The sequence below is a fragment of the Rhea americana genome, unplaced genomic scaffold, assembly GCF_003343005.1.
Source record: "Rhea americana isolate MKP2758 unplaced genomic scaffold, rheAme1 scaffold_130, whole genome shotgun sequence".
NCBI lineage: Eukaryota > Metazoa > Chordata > Aves > Rheiformes > Rheidae > Rhea > Rhea americana.
In genome coordinates this window covers 1,286,177-1,311,247 of record NW_028185373.1, presented here as the reverse complement: position 1 = coordinate 1,311,247, position 25,071 = coordinate 1,286,177, and the positions used below count along the sequence as shown (strand labels likewise).

At 42.4% G+C, this 25,071-nt stretch overlaps 1 protein-coding gene across 5 annotated transcripts in view; it reads left to right on the top strand.

Moving 5' to 3' along the window:
- Positions 1-24,308, top strand: part of EVA1C (eva-1 homolog C) — a 41,708-nt gene extending 17,400 nt beyond the window's left edge. The window contains exons 3-8 of one of the 5 annotated variants that reach the window (XM_085297787.1): positions 1,756-1,879; positions 4,905-5,057; positions 16,467-16,610; positions 20,997-21,047; positions 22,395-22,493; positions 23,775-24,308. In XM_085297787.1, coding sequence (XP_085153913.1) covers positions 1,756-1,879; positions 4,905-5,057; positions 16,467-16,610; positions 20,997-21,047; positions 22,395-22,493; positions 23,775-24,166 — 963 coding nt within the window. In that variant the 3' untranslated portion in view covers positions 24,167-24,308. Of the gene's footprint in view, positions 1-1,755; positions 1,880-4,904; positions 5,058-16,466; positions 16,611-20,975; positions 21,048-21,188; positions 21,609-22,394; positions 22,494-23,774 lie in introns of those variants that run through there. The other 4 variants (XM_085297786.1, XM_085297789.1, XM_085297788.1 and 1 more) reach the window with 4 other exon arrangements.
- Positions 24,309-25,071: the final 763 nt, after the last annotated feature.

Sequence of the window (25,071 nt, the reverse complement as noted above, 5' to 3'; positions counted from 1 at the left end):
TGTCCCTGCTTACTCGTGATGTAACTCTATTTCCGTGGCCTGTTCTAGAACAATCTCAAATTAATGAGGAGTTATTTGTTTGACTTGCAACATTTTAAAAGAAGAATCCAGTGATCAGATTAAATCTGCTGTGCTTTTCCTTCCCTTTTAAACTCYTGTATGTGCTCTTAATCCTCAAAAAGTGTTGGATGCAAGACCTCTTCTCCTACGGAAGGGGACAAAAAGATGAAAGTGCTACAAGATCACTGCAATGTGCTGCCGTTGTGTATCATTTCTGCTTAGGAGGGATGACTTCCGGGGATGAGAGAGGAGATTCAGCTACTGCCAACTGAGCCTGGAAAAGAGAGTGCACCTTGTGCTAATCATAGTGGTAAATTTGTGATTAGGCCTCTTGGCATGACTGAGACCCTTTCTGATGAGAAACCAGAAAAATTTCCCATGGATTTGGGCGATACCTAAAACTATCGGYGGATGGTATCTTACTGTTACTCCTGTTATAGTTTGCCTGACCCAGAGACAGTGCACTCCATATCACAGTCTGAGTGATTTTAATCATCAAGAATCATGAGCACAACACAGAGTATTCAAAAATAGTGTATAGAAAGCCTTCTCTAAACTGGGTTTTGAATGTGAACAGATATTTCATGAGTAAATTCCTTACTCATTTAAACTGTTTTCTTCAGTGCTTTGGCTTGTGACTATCAACACTGGCCTCAAACTCATCTCAGACAGCATTGTTATTTTTTCCCACTTTCATTAGCAGTCCCACTTCATCAGTGCTTTTGGAGCTGTAGCAATGATAGTGTGAGCAAGCTTCTGGCACTGCGAGTCCTCGATCCTTTTGCTGGACTCAGAGCAGGTCCACATGACACGTAGTGGTCTTTTTACTGTCCCTTCCATTGCCACTCCCAGTGAAGCAGCACAGGAAGAACCACAGTATATTGCTGGGCAAAAAAATCTAGCGTAGATGTGGCCTTAAAACAGCATTTTAAAAAATCAAGCAGACTTAGGACAGACACACATCTATACCAGGCAGTCAAACCAATTCTGAAATTGGATCTAGCTGCAAGTCAAGTAAATACGTAATCATGTGTATAACTGCAAGCAAGAGAAGTCCCCTATTGGGTGCCCGTGGGAAGCAGGGCCTACATGTGGCTTAAAGTTAGGTATGTCCTTAAGTATAGCTAAGCACACACCAAGCCTAGAACTCCTTCAAATGAAGGTGTTACAGGGCATGGTAAACTTAAGTGAGATTAAATAGTTTAAAAAGTCACCCTTCTGAGTTGTTTGTTACTACCCTTCGGCAGTATGTCCCACTCCCATGAATGTTGTCAGGAAGATGTGTGCGCGCGCCTCAGGCTCATCAGTGAAAAGACCGGAGGCTGAGTGTGCTCCCACCTGTTTTGGACTCTGTACTGAGTCCAAAACACCACTGAAGTGGTGGGCACACAGTGAGATTTGACTGCCTGGCTGGTGACAGAGGGAAAAGTAACAAAACCCAGCAAACTGATAAAATCCTAAATTGCCATGGATATTGCTGTTATGTGTGTATATGGTTAAACTCATCCAGGGCTCAAAGTCCAGTAGAGATGTGGCCTCAATCCTATGACGCAACTGTTACCTGTGTTTTTTTGGCCAAAAAATAGTGAAAGAATGATTTCTCTCATATATAGAACAAAGTATGATTAAGTGTTCTCATTGCTGTATAGCTTCATATCTTGTTTTCAAGACTATCCTTTTTGCCCATTGTTCTAGAAAGTACTGGACGAATGCCAAAACCTGAGATCCTGCCAACTCCTTGTCAATAGTCGGGTTTTTGGACCTGATCTATGTCCAGGAACCACTAAATTCCTCCTTGTCTCCTTTAAATGCAAACCTAGTAAGTAATCCACATCAGGCGAGTGTGTTTTTGTGTGTGTTTCATTGTTTATTTTGGTTAGAATGTCACTGCACAAGGCTTTACATAAATCCACGTGAAGTTTTGAGACTCTTAGATTAGTAGTGAATTGTTTTTTTTTTTCTATTTTACCTTAGCTCTCCATTGTGCTTACAACTTCAGTGTGCTTGCTGCCAGTTTAGTGACCAGTGTCATTTATCAGAATCAAATGTCAGACATCAGACTAAAAGGAAAAAATGATTTGGAAATTATATTTATAGAGATGGAAATGGTAGGATAGAAAGATAGAGGTAAATAGCAAAAACAAATGTTTCCGCTAAGGATGCAGATGATGAACAAATTATACCAGAACAAAGAATATGCAAAAATGCATAGGACCAAATCTTATAAACTTGCAAAGCCGCTGTCACTGCCTACCATTTCTAGAATAGTCACTCGGGGAGACACGTGTGTGACTATTTTTGTTATAGCATCACCTGTATTCTATACAGGTGATTGACATTGATATATAAAGGGACAAATCCTGCTTCAAAGGTAATGCACTTTTGAAACATGAGAAGAGCATTAGAAAGGTTAGGACAGACAATCATGATGAAGTTTCATTTACTGGTGGTTWGTGATTGTTTTGTTGTTGTTGTTGTTATTGCTATTATACTTGAAAACAAGCCCCAGCTGACCAGGTGCTCAGCTTTCTTTGGCAGCTAATCTCCAATGTGCCAGAAATGGGTCCCAAAGAAAAGATTTGAATGATGGTTTATGGGTAGGTTCACAAGCCAACTCAAAAATACCATCCCACAGCTGAAGGTGAAAGCACAAAAGGTATTTTCTTTAATCAAAGCATTAAGATTGACATCACTGGTGGCACAGGAACAGGGGTGGCACAGCAAACTGAAGGGCCAATTTATGCAGAGTGATGAAGTAAAAGCAAAAATCCTGGAATGGTTCTTACCTTTGGCAAAGCGCTAGCACGTGATTCCCAGAGATATTTACTGGGCGAATCTTCAGAAAAGTAATGTGTCTAAAATGTAACATTTTAACGATTTGTATTATTTTACAGTTTATTTTTTCCAGGTTACAATTACTGCATTGTTAACAGTATATGTACTTGCATATCATAGCTGTATCTGTGTCATTAGAAATCATTCTTTACTAATCAATAGTGGGTCGTGATCCTCTTTGTTACTTTGTTAAGGCACTTCATATTTTTCCCATGCACATGAGTTATTTTCAAAATATAATATTGTGTGATCTGAATTTTACCAAAGTTGGTCAAAAGTATATTTGACAGCAAGTGCTGCCTCAGAATTGAGGGAGATGGTCAGTTCCAGTGCAAATTACCCGACCTCATTTGGCAGGAAATTTATATTCCTAAATAAGATACTAAGATTCTTAGGCCTAATTTCAGAAAACATCCTCACTTAGGAAATCACTTGAGTGTAACTTTAAGCATATGCTAGAATCTCCTTGCCTTCAAGCAGACAGTTAAGTGATTTCCTGAATCCCTTAGTTGTGCATCTCGTGTAGAAAGTCTGTAATGTTGTTCATTGCTCTATCTCTGCAGAGGTCTCTGTTGTATTTTTATCCTTGCCTTGCCCTACATCTTAACACAAAATGCAAACCCTTCAGGGTTTGTTTCTTCTGTTTGTACTTCCACAGCCTCTCCAGCAAGGGCAGAGCACAGCTGTGCAGACACACAGCCCGGCATTAGTCTGTCAGCCCTTGTGTCCGAGCCCCTGTTTCTTTGGCATGATCCTCATGGACTGGCGCAAAAGGCACTTCTGCAGAAGTAACAATCTGCAGCAGGCCAAGTGTTTTTAAAAACTGTGAGTGCTAAGAGCTCAGATGGCATTACCATTAAAAATTAAGCGTTTTTATATTTATTCAATTGTAAGTGAACTGTATTTTCTTCATTGAATAGATAGTTTTTCCTCTCTCTAATTCTTTTAGCACCAACACCCGCACTCCGTTCATGGCAAGACCAGTCAGTAACAGTAAGATTTCCCTTTGTCCCTGCTCAACTCAGGAACCTCCTTTTCCCGTTTCCACGTTTCTGAAAGACATAAAATGGAGCAGACTAAACTCTTTTCCTTGGCCTTATCCATGCTAAAAAGGGTTTGCCACCATACCTAGGCCAGGAAGACTTGAGTGGTAAATGCTACAAGCAAAGAGGCTGCTTAGACGAGAAAGAGGTCTCTGGCCAGGCAGGAGGTTTTAACCAGAGATGCTATAGGTGGCATAAACCTCACTGCCTAAAAGATAATTTCACTGATTTACTTACCTCTGTGCTGAGGGCATTGCCTGTGTGCCTATGCCAACTGGGAAGGGGAGAGGGCATATTTTTCTCAGGCTCCCGATTCCCATTGCTTTGTCAGCAAGGCTTTCAAATGAGCCTTTGCGGGAGAGTCCTGCCCAGGGAACCCCCCTGACCTTGGTGGAGCGAGGCGGATGTAGCTGAGACCACGCTCTGGCTCAGGGTATCTAGCCCATCCCCTGCCTTTGTGCTTCCTGCTCTTCAGTGCTCGCTCTGTGCCTCACGCTGTGGCACTGGGCGCTGCCAGCCATCCCCATGATTGATGAGTGGTCTGAGGCTCTCAGCACTTGGGCAGACRTTTAAAATAGGCACAGAATGCCACATTGTCCTTGGGAGAAACAAAAGGGAAGCGTGAGGCTTCTCCTACTGAGTGGCTGGGGAAAGCAGGCCAGGAAATCAGGCAGGAATGGGGGAGGCTATTCCACTGGGAGACGAGGCTGGCAAAAGATGATTTTTTTCAATTCATTTTAGAAAGGAGCTGGAGGCTTTGTGTGGTCGTAAGGGAACAAATTATTTAGGGGAAACACTCCGTTTTGCTATTGGCTTTGTCTCTGGTTGTAATTGTGCCATATTTCACTTGCAACAACTTACAGAAAAGCTGTTTTCTGTTATGCTGCTATAACAGTCTAGTGCTATTAACAGCCCAGCTGAGTAAATTGCCTCATGCTACTGTATTGTTATCTGCTTCTATTTTAGCTGAATACAAAACCAAATCAGCATGTGAAAATCAGGAACTGAAACTCCATTGTCAGGAGTCAAAGTTCCTTATCATCTACTCTGCCACCTTTGGCAGGTCGGCACATGAAGAGAACATCTGCTCAACAGAAATGGAACGCATCCCCCCATTTGGTAGGTTTTTACGCTGTTGATGCAACTTCCTCCAAGTGGTTGCACAGAGGAGGGGGAAAAAAAGGGGAGAAAACTTCAGACACAAGAGCAATGTCACTTTGGAAGTGCCAGTGGCTGAAACATAAGAGATTTTATTTTTAAAACTCAAACAAATTTCCCAGTATGAAGGAGAAAAATAGTGTAAGAAATGTAGCAAAGTAATAACCCTTGTTGTAGTTAATCAGTCCTTACTATAATTAACTGTAAAAGCTAGTTCTGTTGGCTATCTTAAATTTAAGCAACTTGTAYTAAATGTCATCTCTTTGCCTTTTTTCTTCCTCCAACTTCTGGCAATGATTAGGCAGCAAGTGTGTCACAGTACTTCATCTGCTCTGATCTCTGTTTTTGCTGGCTGTTCCTTGCCTTAAATTAAAATTGTAAAGACAAGCTCCTTGGGTCAGGGTCCATGACTTTACCTGCTGCTATATGACTAGTCTCCAAGACTACACTATACTAGTAAATTAAATGTTTCTGGGACTTTTCTCTGGCACTAAGTCCAGCAGGCAGGAAATGGCGTGTGTACGTAGTATTAAACTCTCCTGCCCTTCAAAGCAGAACGACTACGTGCAAACTGCCTCTTGGGGCTGCTTTCCAGCCTGAATTGTGGTGGGGAATTGCTGGGAGGATACTGATGGCCCAGGCCAAAAAGGTACAGGTACCATACTTAACAGCATGGAGCACAGAGTTACAGGATGAGGAACATTCCCTGGCACTGCTAGTTAACTAGTGCAGGTGCATCCCGAAGGATCTGAATAGAAATAGTAGTAGCAGTAGTAGTAGCAGCAGTAATAATAATGACACTTTAGTCACAGACTGTAAACGTTATAACTGGTTTTATGGTCTACATCGATAGCCAGTCATTGACTTCAACCTATAGTCTCAGCTGATGTATGACTAAGGACTGATGACTTAATTCTTATCACTAAATATCTGAACTGATAGTAGCATGAGGTTGTGAAGGTGCTTAGTGTTTGTATGAGTATGTTCGGTGGCTGACATTGAAGACATGAAAGTAAGTTTTCATGCCATGGAGAAGATCAGCACAAGATCTGTGCTGTTCACGTCCCTCAGTACCTCACAGGGAAGCAATTGCATGACTGCAGCCCTCTGGAAAGGCTGAACTTCTGCTCACTTCTGAGAAACATGCTACAAGTGAAATCTGTAAGAAGCATCTCTGAACATCAAGAAGAGATCAATAATTAGTCTTTAAAGCCATTTGTCTGCAAGCCAATGTTTCTATTTAGTTTTATATATATTATTAAAAATACGTTGGCTGAAAATTGTATTCTATTCTTGTACGAGAATCTATTTAAAATGTCAATACCAAAAAGAAGATAGGAATCTTCATGCAAATATGCCAGATTTTTGTATTTATAAAACCAGGATTACCCTGATTTACTCCATCAGGCATTTGGACCCTAGGTTTGTTTCCCTTTTAAGTAATTTCCAGTTCTTTCGGAGCTCTTTAAGTTCTTTACTGCACATGAGCCCTGTTTTTTAATATATTACCTCAAAAGTTGAAGTACTAATCTCCTGTTTTCCAACTGCTCCATGAGGTCATGTGAGAAAACTAAAGATTTCTTTTTTCATTATTTTGTTATGGATTTCAGTTGCCAATTTAGCCTAGACATTGCCAGGTCTGTGGTTCACATTGCCCATCTTGCAAAATCCTTCACTCAGACTTTGAGGGAATCTAGCTCTGCATATCTGTTATGTAGAAGAAACATTTTAGCAGGTTTCTGAAGGACTCATACATCCTTCCTGATGATGACCTTAGTGTAAGTCTCAAAGGAGAGCCCAGTCAGCTCAGAATTCAGGTCCAGAAAGGCTACCACCATATTAATTTCTTGCACTTTACTCACCTCTTGAAATTACCCATCTGCCTGTAATGTCAGTATTTACAGTTCACAGATCAGAATTCTGCAAACTCTTCTTAATGGATAGAGTTTCTCATTGTAAATAAATAMAGTAGTTGAAACAGCAACAAACTCTCTGATATGGCCCCCAGTATATGTGCACCTCCTGAGCAACACCCTCATTGTTGCTGCTCTCTTGTTCTGTAAAGCAATCTATGTTAAGAGGAGACAGCATAAAACCTGAGATTAAACACAAGGTAGCTCTGTATAGGGTAGTTCATTATGTAGATTTCTGATTACTTAATGAAAGTAGTTAGCTAATTGATCTCTTCCTGCATGCAGCCAGTAAGTCTCTGCAATGAGTACGATTTTTGAAAACACCCAGGTGGTTTAAGAGTGTATCCAGTTATCACAAGAGACTTAGCACTTAGGAATCAAATCCAGTTGACTCCAGATCTAGCCATATGGAGCTCAGATCTTATTTATGCGCTTATTTAAGCCCATACAGATGCCAATGGGTGCATAATAGCACATTCGCTAGTGCCTGTTTACTCTTCACCTAGCCAAAGTAATGGTAACGTGGATGTCAAGATTGATTTAAGGATTCCAGACAATTTAGAAAACTTACATCAGCTGTTCTTCATTCCAGAATCATGAATATATGAATATATTTGCCCCAAAAGCTAAATCTGCTCCAGCTTACATCCATTTTTGTTTCTACCCACATCTTTGTATGTCAGCCTTAAAACAGTGCTCAAACCTTTCCTTTTCTTTAGCTGAATAACTAGGAAGATGTAAGGAATTGTTTTAGTACTTTTTAATAGAGAAATCATCTGTAGGGCCCAGTGACATGTATAGCAAGCCTCCACTGAGCTCAGTGTTACATCTGCCATACTGAATATAGTCTTGCTAGGAGTATGGGGTATTGAATTAATTAGATACTTCTCAATGTTTTGGTGACCTTACATTACATGTAATATAGCTGATAAGCAATTCATGACAAACAGCAGCTTTGGACTGAAACAGATGTATTCTGAATTATCCCTTTTCTATAAACACACTGTCAAATCAGTTAACAGATACTCAGAGCTATGCTTCAAAGGAAACATAGGAAGACCTAAAATTTCATTAACATAAAGGCACTTCTCCATGTTACAAATAAAGATCATAGAATCATAGAATGGTAAGGTTGGAAGGGACCTCTGCAGATCATCTAGCCCAGCGCTCAGTGTAGCCCATAAGGGGATTGAACCTTGGCATTAGCAGCACCACGCTCTAACCAACTGAGCTAAACCTGCCGCTCAAGTATGTAAATCCATCCCTGTTACTGGTGATATCTGTGGGGCCTCTGAGCACTGTGAGCACTCAGCATTTCATAGGATCCTGAGCCTCTGCTCAGCATTTAGCATGACTGCCTCCTCTTTGAACTAGTTTTCTGAGCCAATTTAATAATCATAGAATCAGTAAGGTTGGAAGGGACCTCTGGAGATCATCTAGTCCAATCTCCCTGCTCAGCAGGGTCACCTAGAGCACAGGGTTGCATCCAGGTGAGTTGTGAATATTTCCAGAGAAAAAGACTCCACAGTCTCTCTGGGCAACCTGTTCCAGTGCTCTGTCACTCTCACAGTGAAGAAATTCCCCCTCACGGTCAGGCGGAACTTCCTGTGGTTCAGTTTGTGCCCATTGCCCCTTGTCCTGTCACATGGGACAACTGAAAAGAGTTTGTCCCTGTCCCCTTGACACCCTCCCTTCAGGTACTTATACACATTGATAAGATCCCCCCTCAGGCTTCTCTTCCCCAGGCTGAAGAGGCCCAGCTCTCGCAGCYGTTCCTCATAGGGCAGGTGCTCCAGCCCTCTGATCATCCTCGTAGCCCTATGCTGGACTCGCTGCAGTAGCTCCATGTCTCTCTTGTCCTGGGGAGCCCAGAACTGGACACAGTACTCCAGGCCTAACTTACGTGCCATTTCCAATACAGAGGAAGAAGAAGAGCAACAGGATCATGGTGTCTTCTCTGCTAGATAAAGTCTTTGACCATCAAATGATAGAGTTGTCCTCTGGTCCAATGATTAGTTAAATCTTGCTTATACTAGGCAGTGGAACAACTTTAGCAAGAGACAATGCTACCAAGGAAGGCTCCTGCAGAGTAAGTTATGGAAGATATGCATTCAGATCGCTTTTCTGTTTCAGATAGAGAGAGGATTTGAATGTGGGTAAAAATTTGAACTACTAGCACAAGAAACTCTCTAACATGTACCATAGCCAATAAAACACCACTGCTTCAGTCCCAGGACTGATAATTATATATTTATACATATATATATACAACTTTCACCTTCATTTCCAAATGTCTTTTGCTTTTGTTAAAAATGACCAGAAACCAGAAGTTGTGCTTTGAGCAACTCATTTGGTTCACTACTGTTTGAGAGAGAGGAGGATTTGTCCAAATGTATGATGTTTTCACTTAAATCAATATGAAACATTTTCCTCATTTTTTCACTTTCACCATCAAACTGGAAAATGATATTTTACATGGCTCTGGTCTTGCTCTGCAACTTCTCCTCTGGGCTATTCATTCCTATGAGTGGACACAGTTACCCACTTCAAAGGCCAGTGCACGAAATCATGCCTTCAAGCATTTTAGGATAATGTACCTTTAGGAAAAGTTTCTTCTGCAAAGTAAGCTCCTAACATAAGTAGGAGATTTCCTTGAAGTACATGGGTTTATTTCCCATTATAAGATCTCTGGATCTTTGCATGGAAATCAAGAACTCCAAGGAGTGCCCTGCTTCTGTAGGTATTCACATCACCAGCACTGTTAAAATGGTACAGAAATTATAGAAAGTAATTTCCCTGTTGCACTAATATTACAAAAAAATGATAAGAAAAATGAGAGTTTTTTGAGTACAGTTTTTGTAATAGATGGTTCTGCATAGAGGTATCCGCTGTGCCCAACAGATCTCCACCAAAGTAAGAGCCTGTAGCCATTTGTTCCTGTGTACCTTACTGTCTTTTCTGACTTTTCTCTTTTATATTTGTAGTAACATGTACATGAGGAAACAGGAGATTTATTGGCTAAAAGAAAACAACGGATCTTGCCAAAACACAGGTTACCATAGAGAATGCAAGGAAGATTCAGGTCAACAAACACTCCTCAAATCATGAATTACTTGTGTTAATACACGAAAGTACTTGCAAGAAGCCGTGATAGTAGTATCCTCTAACTGAAACATGAAAGCTAGAATACTAGAATGTAATTCCCTGAAATTTTATCTGGATGTACACCAGCTGGTCAGGCATGGACTTTCCCCAAGCATTAATGACCAGCAGAGCCCTCAGTTGCTTAATTTCAATTCTCCCTAAAATGGGAACAGGTAAAAGAGAGGGTTGTGCTGGAAAGTGGGGTCCACACTCTAGGCAGATGGAGAGAGTGGGGAGAACTCAGACACTTCCATCACAACTTTCACCATAGCATGAAGTACCCTCGGGTTGGATTTTGTCTTAATCCCCTCTTTCCTGTGAGATGATACTAGGCTAAGAAGAAGGGCTGATAGCAAGGCAACAGAGATTTTCAAAATCCTTTAGGTGCCTTCCAACCCAACAAAGTATCATGATTTTGTTATATGACGGTATCTTGTGACATCACGATTTTTTTTTTAAGTATCAATATTGTGAAAGATCCAAAGGGTCTACATCTCATATTCAGTGACAGTGATTGAAAAGCTTTTGCCTTCTTTCTTGTACCAGGAGATGTATGTTCCTCCATGTGTACACGGACAGCCAGTCCTGTGTGTAGTTCTCCTGAGAGTAGATGTAACTGAAGTAATGATACCACTATAGGCAGATCTGGAAATACTTACACACTGAAGCTATTAGAGTCATGCTAGCTATAGACTTTTAAGTGCCGTAAATCACAAACCGTGTAAGGCAGTCAAAATCCAGGAAATCCTAGACATTGAAATACAGGCACTTCAAGGAGCACTTAGTAGATGAACAGAAACCCTGAGCCTAGTCCTCTGTGAGGAAAAAAAGCAAGAACTGCTAATGCAGAGCTGCTGAAGAAAATGTGACTAAGAAGTCCTTTCTAGATTACAAGTATCACTGGCCCAGGGTCAGTAGGTTTACCTTTCTATACCTGAGCATCATCTACGTGCCTTATATTTTTACTAGCTAATTAAAGGACTGATTTCAAATGCAGGTCATATGGGCAGTTGTGCAAGAGGTAAACTGCAGAATGGAAAAGACCTGGGGCTGCAGAGGAGTTTGTTAATAATGCAGCGTAGGACCTCTTCTTCAGGGACACTGAGGAAAAGCAGGGCAGGCTGTGCTCTCGGGGAAGGAGGCAGTGGGATCATACAGAGGGACAGCATGAGTCAGATAGATGCAGAGCCACTTTTTGATAGTGGTACGAGTGCTCATGGACATGGGGAAGGTTCATAYCTTCCTTTGTAGATTTTGCCAGTAGTGCCTTCTCACTTTGAGGAGAATAATCCACAGGGAACCACTACCTTACAATGGTCAGCTGAACTTTGTGGGTGCAAAGGTGAGGACAAAATCACTCAATTTTGCTTCCACCACCAATAAGCCTTGAGTCAACTCTATCTATGCACAGACATCAGAGATGAGAAGTTCCTTGGCCACGTCACCGGAGCAAACTGGGAAATTTAGTAGATCTTTTGCACCTTATGAAGTGCTGCCTGGAGTCATTGCATGCCCCAACTCCAAGAGATCTTTCCAAGGAAAATTGGCCCCCTAAAGARAAGGGCTGAAGCAGCGGGAAGATGGGAAGTGAATATTTGAAAGGAGGAAGAAAGTARCCTTAATTTTTAGAGGCCAGTTAAATGTTATGTTGTGGTGAATGGGGAAGGTCAAACACTGCTGAGCAGCTATTTGAAGTTATGTGCAAGTTCAGACCCATACCGCTTTGTCCATAAATGTTTTCTTTACTATCAGTTTAGGATTTTTCTTGTACGTAGATTTTTCTTGCTTAGATTTTTGAATTGTTTGGAAAAGTATTCTTGGCACTTTAGTTAAAAAAAAAAAAATCCTCCTTTAACTTATCTGTATACATATAGACCTGAACTGTACAAAACAAAGCCAAAAACTTTTGAGCAGGGAGAATTTGTTTCCTTCTGTCACCAAGAGTGGAATTCCATTTGTGTCTTGTTTTCTGTGTTTGTGCTGGCAGATAGATCCCTTAGTCTGTGTGTATGCACATGCAAGGAGAGAAAGGTTGTGGGAGTTTTGTGCCGAATACTCACAGACTGAATTCTGAACTCAGACCCACTTTTAAGGAAACCCAAATAAAGAGCTAATATCTCATGCAGACTACAAGAGCCCTGCAACAAGCACAGGAACTGCTGCTATACTGTGAGGGGGAGAGAGAGGGTATAGCTTTTCAGAAAGCCTTGATACTGTAGTCACTCTATGAAATGGCCTGTTCTGACAGTAAGTAGTACTTCAGCATATCATACTACCTTGTTTACTGACAGTGCTTGGCCCTGGAATATAAAGATACTTTGCAACATTTTTCATAAATGCATTGTATTGTGTGTTTTTGTGAGAATTAGCCGTTCAAATGGCCTTTTTCTGATGCATAGGCAGGACCTTCTGTACCATGCTCTTGCATAAATTACCATATTATTATGGTAACTTTCTTTAGGAGTTTGCAGCCTTAATGTGCTCCAGAACTCCATAGTTTCCCCCTGTCAGTTCTTATCCCCAGAGCTGATATTTGGGCTCCACAAAGCACAAGCCATCCTGATTTGGTAGTGTGAAATCTTTGCTTTCATTTGATTTTTAAAGCAAGTTCCTTATTCTTTTGTGGGTAGACACAGCCCAGAAAACATAAAGCACTGTAAGCCAGCAGTTGGAGATGAAAGCAACGCGCAGCTGGGCTCTAGTGTTGGAGTGAAAAGCGCAGTAGGAGTTCGTCACTTGGGCCCCTGAGTCCTTAGGGCCATGTTACTTTTTATGTAATATGGATCTACATTTAAGGTGCATACCCTGCTTGCAGTGTCTTGAGGCCTGCCCCATGCAGAGCAATATGGCAAAAGACAGCAAGTAGTAATGGTTGGAGAGGKTTTGACAGGACGTTGTTGCCAAATCTTGGCACAAATCACTCAAGCCAAATCTGGCTATTCCATCACCTGCAGGTCTTGGGTAGTAGGATGGAAAGAAAGGGCAGGAATGCTCCTGATGTCTGAATTGAGAGAAACATTAAGAAATCAGAAGACAAATTGCTTCTCATTAAAGGCTACATGATTTACAGCATGTCATTTGCTTGCCAAAACTTCCCTGAATACAGCTAATGAGGAAGCTGAAAGAGCCTTTCCTCCAGAAACAAGGCTTTCTACTCTGTTAAATAGAAGTAATCGGATTTGATAATTTTTATTACTATGTTAAAAACCTCTTACTGGCTTCTATATCTCCATGCCATCCATATAGGTATCCACTTCAAAAAATCCACCAACACTATTGGTATGTAACAGTCAACTTTGACAGGAAGGTTTGAAGAATTAAGCGTTTTCCCAGCCATATGTTGCTGCCTTTTCTATCACTGCTAGTGGCTGACCCCAGCCTTCTAGCTTGCCAGGAAAGTGCTATTCAAAAAGCAGTTTATTTCAAACATACGGCACCAATTTAGCAAGCCCCACAAATGTAAGCGTAGTTCAAGCGTTACTTAGACATTCAGGAAGACATATTACACATTTATRTTCATCTCCTGATTTGTGACTTGTTAAGGATTGTTCGATGGAACTATTCACTCATTTACTCAAAATTAAGCATTGACTGAACCTTGTCCTCATCTAGACACTGTGGTAAAAGTATTTGATCAGAAGGAGGATAAGCTATTCCTAGTGTGACTGCTGCAGCTGCTTTCTTACTTGACCCCAAGCAAGCTTGCCTGAACTAGCCTGAGTGTCMCTACAGCTGACTTCTCTACTTCCCTGTAGATATACACTTCTGTAGAGTCTGCTTGTGGGAGACTGGACAGACAAAGCTACAAGCCTTGAAAAGTGGCTTTCAGTGCTAAGCGCACAGAATTCTTCTGAGTTGTACTCATTACTCAGCCAGCATTGTAGCTGCTGCAGAGGGGGGAAAAARRAAAAAAAACAGAAGTTTTTCACCAAGTCACCAAAGGCCAAATACTTGATAGATCACAGGTAGCTGTTAAATATGAGAGGGGGAGTTGTTATAGGTCATTCTAGCTAACAACTGTGCTATCCTGCAAAAGCAGGCCAGCCTTGGTTTACATTTGCACACCCAAGACACCAGGCAGGCTTGGAAAGTTCTCCAGAAATTGGCTTGCTAAGAGCCTGCAGGCACATGACACGTTCCCAGGACTGGCTCCTCAGGTAGAATAGCCAAATCCAACATGTATATAGATGATAAGGAGCTATTAACTCGCACAGCAACATGGGCAAAAAGGCAAAATAAAACATGTACTCACTGAATTTGTAGAAAACCATCAGGGCAATAGCCTGCTGTTACCTAAGACRCTGAATAATTTCAAGAGCAAGAAAGGTTGTAGAAAACATAATTCAGTCTGCCAAATTTCTGTTGTGCTCCCAATCCATTCGTGTATGAATCATCTGATAGTTCTTCCTGATATGCTTCAATTGTTTTTATATTTGCCAAAATAAGCTACTGGCTCCCTAAAATGTCCATCCAAATATATTCTTGGTCATTTAAGGTGGCCAGAGAGACTAGCTGACAGCTAGACTAGCTCAGCTAACAGCTGAGTTATTTAATCACAACTCTGATATTTTCAGTCAGTCTTGAGTGCCCAGCAGCCTGCCAGGACACACAGACATTAGGTTTCTAGATCTCCAAAAAGCCAAAGCAAGAGTTGTTCTCCCAAAAATCCATACCCTAAGTTAACCCGCAATTTCTTTTTCAAACAAAGAAATCAGCATAGTATCTCCTGATGTCTCTACTCAGGTGACTTATTCCTAGATATTTAGCTTAGGGATTAACTCTAAAAATCACAAATCTTTCCCATTTTCACAGATTAAAGGTGAATTTTCTTTGTCAAGAACACCAGTCTCAAATCTCCATTTTCTTTTCAAATAAGACTGTTTTGTGACATCTTTCTGAACGCTATTGTTCCTTCCTCTGAAGTAACACACATGGGCTCAAGCAGTTGGAATATGACAAGGTGCCATCCTTGTCTGAATTTTATTACAGGAAGAAGGACTGTTYTAGTGTCAAGAGAAATATGTTTTCCACTTCTAGAAAATCTCCAGCTGGGAACACCAGCATGAGAAATATCCATCATCCATAAAAACCCACAAAACAATTGAGGTAAAACTGACTGGGACCAGGCAGGTTCAGAAAAATACTACTTACCAAAGACTTGTGATTTTTGCACACTTCCTGTTTAAAAAAGAAAACTAACATGTTTTTGCTTTGTGAATCAGGGTTTAGCGCATGTGGATACTGAGAAATTAATCAATTTCAGAAACGTTCTTTCTTTTTTGAAGGAGATTTGTAAAGCTTTGTTTGACACACAAACTTTTCCATTCAGGTAATTTCAGCTTTGATGTAAAATACTGCCTATTTAGGGTGGGTTTTTTTATTATTAATTTTTTTATTGTAGTAAAAGGCATATGTCTTGAACAAAAATTCCCAAGTCCAAGCAGCAGAAAGGCAAGTGTAGATTTCAGCCAGGCCAGTTTTCATGCACTGCACACACTTAATGCTCTGTCCTTAGGGAGAAGTTCAGCCATATGGATGTTCTTAGTGCACAYGAAGTCAGAGGTATTGTAGGCTGCTTTGAAAGTAAAGTGAGTTACCTCATATACGTAGGGCRTGAATATGATGCAGTGCAGATGCCTTTGAGGTTGCTTTAGGTGTGCAAGCATAGCAGCCTTACGAGGACGGTGTTGAATTTGGTGTGGGAGGAAGAAGCTGAATGATAGCCTAGTTAAAAGCTGAGCCTCCTTAATTTCTTTGCCATGGCAGAACGGTTCCTACCAGTGTCAGGCATAGTGAGTTGAAAGCTAACATTAATATTGCACCTACACTGTATCCCTAGCTATTGTGACACACAAAAATTGATCTCACCAAACTTCAACTGAAATTAGACATCCAGTCAAATAATCTTGACAACCCTAGGAGAGATACCTGCAGAAAACRTTGCATCTCCCCTTATTTGCACACCCACTGGAAGATGGGATAAAGAGTTGTCCGRGTGTACTTTTTTTCTTTTCCCAAGTCATCAAGAAGGGAAAATAGGTGACTTACACTGGGCACCTCATTTGTAGATTGAGAAGACTCTTACTACAACCTTAGCATGCACGAGGAAGTCAGCATGGGGTGGTTAGCTTGCTGCAAGTTCACATTATCATTGCATGCTGACTTCCTTGCATAGACAAATCCTAAGACCTAGTTCTGAAAACTTGCCCAGGCAAACATATACCTGAAACTGATAGCAGATTTGTATCTCTAGTTGTGCATGTAACAGCTAGTATTTCTGATACCATCAGTGTTTTTTTTGTTTTTTTTTCAGACTGTTTATCTTACACAGCCTTAGAAGTTTTATCAAAAAGGTGTTACGGGAAACAGAGATGCAAAATTATTGTCACTAGCCAGGATTTTGGAAGTCCATGCCTACCTGGAGTGAAAAAATACCTTAACGTCAGCTATGCATGTGGTAAGAGCAAAAGTATGATCATTTTACAGTGCTTACTCTACTGACAGAGCAGAGCAATGCCAAAGGGCAGACACCTATGGATATACCTCCCCACACACAAACACAGAGGCTGGCTAAGTCTACCCTTCCTTTTAACATACAAGATCTGTGACATAGCCATACGCAAATACCCAAAATACATGAACATGTAAACAATCTCAAGACTAGACCTATACCTAACATAAATTCAGGCATTAAGTATTTTTCTCTATAAAAATGCAATTTACAATAAAATGCAAAGTACATGTCTTAACATTTTGAGAAATATTCTCAAAGTGAGATTGTGTTCTATAGAATTAACGAGCAACAGAGCTAGGAAGAGCAATCTGCCGTTGCCTGCCATCAGCCCAGGTAAAGCATGCCAGCATAACTGAAGCACTGCATACAGGGCCCTGTCCTGAAATCTGATTCACCTGAGCATATCTACAACCTTCAGCCTTGCAGAGGGCTTTCCTTTCTCATAGGCAAAGTGTCGCTGAAAGTGAAAGTTTGAGGTTATTCGTCCCTTGCAAGACTGAAGCCTAGTACAGCTCATTCCTCAGACAAGAGGGAAAAGCTTTTCATACTCTTTACCATTGCTTAATATATTTACCTCATGGAAAAGCAGAATTCCCTGCAATTAGTTATGGGACTGCAAAGTGTAATATGCATGAAGATGGGAGAAAAATGATTGCAGAACTTTAATGTGGTGCTTTTAAATGTAATGCTTACTTCTAGGAATGGCTATGCATTAAGACCTAAACAGATTTCAGATTTCCCCAGCCTCTGCTTTCTGCCTCTGGCTAGCTGTGGTTTGGAGGTGAGGTGTGAGGGTCAGAGATGATTGAATGATTCTCATATGTCTCTCTACTTCAACCACAGGACATGTGGTTGCAAATTTTCATGAAGTTACTGCCTGGACTGCTTGAAAAGCTGCCAGCCCTGCTCCTTGCTGCACAGGCACTGTCTCCCTCTGATCTGTAGGGAATCACAGCAAGCACTCCATGGAGACATACCATGGAGCCTTTACACTGTATCTCTAGTGAGTAGTGGTCAAAGGCTATGGGCTACCTGAGAAGTGCCTTTGGGGACAGTAGTGTAGGACTGTTTATCAGACTGTTGTGCACCTGAAAATCAGAGGAAAATGAACCCCAGCAGTTTCCTCGCTGACACAAGAGATTTTTTTTCAGTCTCCCCATGTGCTGGTTGTCAGGTGAGAGGCAGTGCAATGACTGTTGAAGAGAACAGGAGACCTGTCTCCACACTAACACATGATATTATCGTGTGGTTTCCTCTACGCTATAACAACTTTATGAATGAGTTAATGGGAATCTGTTTAATTAAAGATAATTATAACAGATAGTCCTTTCTTACACACCCATATGATAGAAAACGAAGTGTTTGTTTGCAGTGAGTCTGTTCATTGTGTTATTTAGTTTTGCAAAAACTAGATAATAAGTAGATAGTGTTCTTGTGTATTACTGGCACATTTTGAAGACACGCTCTTCTGCCGAATCCTACTGAGCTGAGCAGTCTGAGGCAGTGGCCAGTGATGTGCAAGTCTAAATATTTTACAGATCGTCTAGCGAGCATGCAAAAAAAGTTTGGGAATATCCCAGAGTGACATTTTATATTCTTTCCCCTCACTAGAAGGTTCCTGCTAACCTGATGCTTCCCTGCAAGCTGAGGTAAATAGACTTTCCTCTGAAGTGACAGGAGCACAACTGACCAGATCACATCCTCCAAGGGCTGTGCCATACTTAAAGGGATTTCCATCATAGTCAGGAATGTGAAAAAATCATACTTCCTACCTCAGAGGTCAGCAGACTTTTAGAGCTAGTGTGCCATGCTGCATTTTTCATTTCCAAGTTAATTCCTGCTAGTGAAAACTTAGCAGAAGCCGGGAGAGGCTAGTTTCTCACAGCTTCAGTGCCCCAGATGACCTTCTCAGTGTCATCTTGTGTCCGCCCAGGGTAACATCTCCTGTGTCGTGCTGAGGCTGGAATTCAGGAGCCTCTCCAAGGAAACATGGCTCCCCACTCCCAGAGCTGTGGCTGTGCTTCCTGGATGCCATTCAAAATCTGTGTGCTGCCTTTGGCAGCTTGCGGTAGGTTACTGGCTCCCGCCCCGCTTGACATAGTAACTCTGGCACAGACTCTAATATAGATGCGGTTATCTTGATAAAAACATTCCTTGCGCTGTTATCAGTTACTCTGYTCAGCGACCTGATACAACCTATCTTGATTAAAGTACTCAAGTGAGGTGCATCTGAAATGAAGCCATAACAAAAATTAATAATGCAAGCAGTCAAGAGCTTTTTCAGTTCATGCCATTTTGATTTAAGGATCTCCTCACAATATGCAGGCAAATTATGGAGCCGTTCAAACCCAATGGGAAGTCATAGGGAAGGGATTCAGCCTGGTAGGAAATGAAGCCCTGGGAAGGTACCCTGAGGAGGGGGAGCAGGACGAGCACCAGCTCGCGTGCAGGAGGCCCAGCCTGGCAGTAGGCACCAGGAAGCAGCGGCTCACTCTGCGGCACTGGGGACAGCGCGTCCCCCCAGGTGAGGTGTGGAGGGAAATGCTCTCCCCCTGTCCCCGATCCCACTGGGGCTGGCAGCTGCAGTGTGGGGACCTAGAGCAGGAGAGATTTTGCAGGGCTGCAAGCCTGTTTGCTGCAGGAGCTGGACCTGAGCATGCCAGGCACTAGATCAAGGCACTGAGACTGGACAAGAGCACAGTCCCAGCAAGCTCGTCCAAGTATGCTTCCTCCAGCAGTAATTTCCTTATGCTTGTGTACCTTTTGCAAATCCCATACCTCTTACAGACTTCACACTTCAAGCCTCTGAGCAGCAAAGCAGTTAGCCATATGCCCACAAGCAAACGTGCCCCCTATACCGTGCTGCAAAAGGAGAGACTTAAGGAAGTGCTTTGGGGGATCAGGCCCAACTGCTCAACAGGATGCAGCTTTCTAAAAGTAGTACCAAGGATTCCTTGTTCACTGTCTTCCAGATACTTTAAATCTATCATCTCACAAGTAGGTTGTTCATAACAGCTGGGCCTGCACTTTCGGAAGGCAGTCTAGAAACAAACAAAGCTGTTCACTTTCTGCCCTCTGCACCACCAAAAAGCCCTGCCATGGCCACACAGCTAAGAATTATGATGATGTGTAAGCCAAAATAGGAATTATCTTACTCTCCCCTGTCTGTGTTGGCTTTGTGTTGCAAACAGGAGTAAAAAGTCATTTAAAAAATCCTTCATCAGGAAAGGAAGCAGCTATGACTTTGAGCCCACACACAAAGAAAATTTCTACTCRGAAAACAATGCTATTTTTAGTTATTTTTCAAAGTAAAACTATGCTAAGTCTTAAACTTTAGTCTCCTCCGTTCAGTTCAACTTTTTTAAACACTGCTTATTGGCAAACATTTGTGTGTGGAATAGGGGTGAGCTTCATACTTGAAATTTCTTTCTTCTTTTTTTGCTTCACATCATTGGTCTAAAAATCAATCAATCTGCCTTCATGTAAAACAGAGAAGAGATGCCAAGATCCAAATATCTGAAGGGCCCATTCATCTAACACAGAATATGCAAACTCTGAACATGTACATGATGCTCCTTCTTTTYGGTCTCTTTAGTCCTTTTAAAAAGAGTGTGAAAGCTTTCCGAGGGTAAAATATTAATTAAATGAAAAGGCGTCCAGCCCACTCCCACCTCGTAGAGCTCTTCAGCCCAGAGCACCGTCCTTCCCTGGAGCTGCTCATTTTGGAGGGTTGGCAGAGCATGTCACGCAAGATTTTAAACATTTCTCTGAAAATTACAGCAAATTATCCTGCCACTTCCCCTTTCAGGCCTGCCTACCGTGCTGACCCCGAGCAGTCACGGTGTGACGGCCCACTGGCCTCTGTGTGCACGGGGCGCTGCTTGACCCTACGGGCGTGCRTACGTGGCCCCGGCAGTCAGGGTTTTGGGGGCATCTGGCAGGGTTAGATCATAACCAGGTTAGTAAAAGTCAAGGGAGCCCCGCAGGCTGCAGCCCGCACGGCTGCGAGGCGGGTAAGAAACTGGGGCTGCCCAGTGCAGTGGCTCTGCGACCGCTGCCAGCCCCAGCGGGTGAGGGAGCATTTTGGGGCTGCCAAGAAACCCGTCCTGGCTGTGGCGCCCAGGAGAGGTGTGTGCCCTGGCTGGGCCGCCGAGCAGCACCCGCTGCTCAACCAACGCCTGCTGCCTGGCCCTGGGGTGCCACCRTCGTAAGCACCCGGGGTAAAGTGTGTCAGCGGTGGGACTGGTGATTAACCGGGGCTCTGGTTTGTGAAACTAACAGTACCCAATTTGTCTTTCTCCTTTTTAGTTCCTAAATTTATCCTTACAGCTGTCGACCCACTGCTCACCGATAGCAAGCCCTCTGTGAAACAGAACGATGGTAAGTACGGTATTTAGGAAAAATGGTTTACTGACACTGCCTTTAACTGAAAGGGGACCTTTTCCCACCGCAGAGCTTGGTCTGACAGAGTTGGGGGTGGGAAAATGGACCAAGCCCTAGAACTGCTGCTCCTCACCCCAGCCGGCAGAGCGGCAGACGGGGAACAGGCTGGGGTCCTGCAGTCACAGCAAGGCTGCAAAATGAAGGACCTCTCTGGACGTGCAGTCAGGGCTACATGGCAAGAAAGCCGGATTGTGGACCGAAGGCCTGGGAAACCTGCTCTCATCTTAAGCTCTGGTAGCAACGATGGACGCATTTGCTGGAGGACAGACTGCAGGACTTCCCCAGTGCCTGTTCCTGGTGAGGAGCGATCTCCCCTTCAGCAGGCCCTGGAGGAGCTGCCAAGGGACACCTGCCACCACGGACACAGCTGGGAAGGACGGTACTGCAGCGCGCAGTGAAATCCCTGCCGGAGCTCCTGCACACCCATGGAAGAAGCATCAAGAAATGTTTTCCTTTCGACTGTTTGTTCTCAGTAAGGAATCGGTTAATGCGCTCCCATGCAGAGCTGAAGATTTTTAGAGCAGAGCGTCTCCTCCTTATAAATTGTACRTAGGCCATAGTCATGATTGCAAATGCATGCAATACCTTCAGTGGGATCTTAATCTCTGGTTAAGACTTCCAGGTGTGACAGAGAGACAAGCAATAAGGGAGATATACTGGGAAGACCTCATGTAAAGCACTGCTGTCTACTGTATAATATGTCTTACACCATATGCAAGCAGCTGTGGAGCTTTTACTTACRTCAGCTTGTGTGTCATGCAAACAAACAGTAGTTCAGGTGTACTGTGTTTTGACTCAAAGGGACACAAGTATCAGGCTATCCATAATCAATGTGCTATTTGTTAACTTTTATTAAAAGTGGATTTGCAGTCCTTTTAGACTTTCAAGGGTTATACCAACACCTATTCTTCTTAAAGGCAAAGAAAATGAATATAWGGCTAATGCGTATCACCATCATCACAATCTGGAATGTACTGCAGGGACTRGGCTAGGAAGTCCGTTTTTGTTAGCTGTGAAGTTTAACAAAGTAAATTATTTCAGAGGGCTTAATGGAATTGGTAAGGGGTTTCACTTGGTAGTAAATTCTTCAATAATTTTGCTATTTTCTARGTATTCAGTATTTTCAATATTTTATCCTTTTGATTTAATTTTCATTTTTATTTATTTTATTTTAATATTTCTTTTACTTCAGTATCTATTTTATTTACCAGCCATTGCTTAGTCTAACATTCTGCAAAGTTCCTACAGCAAAGTGATGTGGCTGATGTTGCTTTGCCTCCTCAGTTGTCACAGGTATCGACTTTGACCCAAGGGAGTCAAGACTTCCAAAGAAAGAAGGAATTATTGTTAGCAACTCCTTGGCTACATTTGCATACATTAGAGGTAAGAAAATAAGGCTGAAATTGTTTGGTACATTAGGTTTTTGCATTGTAGAGGAAGTGGGAGAAGGGAGGATCAGAAATTCGCAACTGAAATCATGAAACTCACAACTGGTAATCCAGTATTTATAGTAAATGTATTATTACAATATAATCACAGTCTTGTGGATAGGACAATCACAGCATAATTGATATTTATAGAATATTTTCCATCTTGAAGGATCCAAGCTCTTTTAGAGGCTGCAGCCAAGAATTTTTAAATTAGTATTTTAAATGGGGATTCTTGGATGTTCAGTATTTTTGAAAATCAGGTCTTGATCTGGGAGCAGTGCTGGAGATGTCCATTTTTGGAAACGTTGGTTTACGTACATATAAGGATCACTGAGGAGCAGTATATAAAAAAAAAATCACCAGCCATCTCTGGTATGGGATGTGCCAGGGTTTTGTGACTTAGCAACACTGTAAAATTCTGTTTAGGCAAATAAATCCATGATCAGCAGATCTCTAAAACCGTGGGAGAATTCCCCATGAATTTCGGGAGTGAGCACAAGCTGACATGAAGGAGCGGTTCTGGAACTGAGATTTCTGCTCTGCTAGGGAACGGCAGGAACCACGCCGTTTTCAAGCGTGGGCCCACAGGGCCTCGGCCAAGGCACCAGCCAGGCTGTCCCATCCCGTCCCATCCCACCAGCGGCACCAGTTGCCCCACGGCCCTCGCAGTGGTCTCTTTATGAGCAACCCAAGCAGCTCGGCTTTGATTTCACGTCCCGTCAAGAAAGGCCGTTTCCAGGTGCGCGTCTCCTGTTGCTCTGGTGCGAAGCCATCGCAGGGTATGGCAGAGGGAGAAGTGCTCCCTGCACGCCCTGGCCTGCAGATGCTGCTGTGGCTCCTCAGAGCAAAACTTTTCCCTTCCCATGCCCTCTCTGTGTGCGGCTAAGACCCGCTTTGGCAGCGTGGCTGGAAAAAGGCGGTGTATTCCTGGTGCATGGTTAAGAATGCCAGCAAACCGCTAATAAAAAAATGGGATAATGCCACTGCTATATAATGTTATTGAGAGGCTGGGCTTTTGGCACAGTAGTTTAAAGAAACGGAGAAGACGGGGCTGGGTTTCCAAGGGCAGAGTCTTTCTGTGCGTGGCAGAATAGATCTCTTCCCACACACSCCCAAAACGCCCCGTCGCGGCGGCTGCATAGCACAGCGCTCTTTGGAAATGCCAGCTGACTTCTTTGGAGCTAGGCTTTGGCRTAGTTTGTGAAGTGCTTAAGCACTGGATTTCTAATTTCAGATCACCCTGAAAGAGCTGCTCTTCTGTTTGTGTCCAGTGTTTGTGTGGGTTTAATCTTCACGCTGTGTGCTTTGGTGATCCGTGTGTCATGCTCTAATGACTTCCAGAAATTGCACAGAAAGAAAGATCACTTAGTGCCAGAAAGTGATGGAGCATATGAGAACAGTGAAAATGAGGAGGAGGAGGAGGAGGATTCCTCCGATTCGGACTTTCCGGATGAAATAGCAGGACTTTACAGACCTTCTTACTCAGGTTATAATTCAACAGAAGCTGCGGACCTCGCTGAGAGGATAGAGCGCAGAGAACAGGTCATACAAGAAATTTGGATGAACAGTGGTCTAGATATGACACCGCCTAGAAATATGAATACATTTTATATTAATGAACAATAAATGGCTTATTTTGGATGATGCCCTAGCCCTTTTTTTTTAAAAAAAATGTACCTTCTGTGAAGGAACATTTGTATCAGCACATGTAATTATTTGTAAAATAAGAAGAAATATATGCAATAAAAAGAGAGTTTCAAACCCACAACTGTCTATAAATCATTCTACGAAAAAAAAACTTTTACAAGCTTTCATAGTTTTAACTTATGCTTTTGACTGTAACTTGAGATTAATTGCCATATGCAGGTTAAGGAGTATTAAAGAAACAGAAAAATGTTCAAGAAGCATAACRTGATGAAACATCTACATTATGACATGGCTCTTGTTTAACCAAGTAGTATGCTGCTGCTCATAAATTACATGGGAAGATGCTSTATTGATGAGAAATAGGACTATTATTAATAGAGTGAGCAGGACCAAAAAAAAAAAAAATGAACACAGGTTCTTGAGGCTTTTCCGCTGTTTCCTCAGCCTAGTTTTTCCTTAGTAAATCCCATTCCTCCAGTAACAGTGCTCCAGATTACAAGGGGGTTAAATTCTGCTCACTTGAGTCCAGGTAACACAGTGACTTAGAAGAGAGATGTGAAAGAAAAGCAAATATGATAAGGGGCTTTTCTGGAGTGGGAGATCTAGAAATTCAGCCATGAGGCGATGTCCTGTGTTTCAAAGAAGTTCCTGAGAAGCCAGCTCCCACCATCATGTTCCTGGGCAGGCGACAGGGCGAGYGCCCTGCCGGGGCAGCGTGAACAGTGGAAGCAGTGCTTCATGGCAAATTTGGACATCWGGCTGTGTTCTGAACCATAAAAATATATATGGGGATATAAAAAATAAAGACAAAAATAAATACCTATTCACCAGTGTTAGCACTGTCCGCTACACACCACGCTTGACTTTCTTCTTTCACTCGTCTT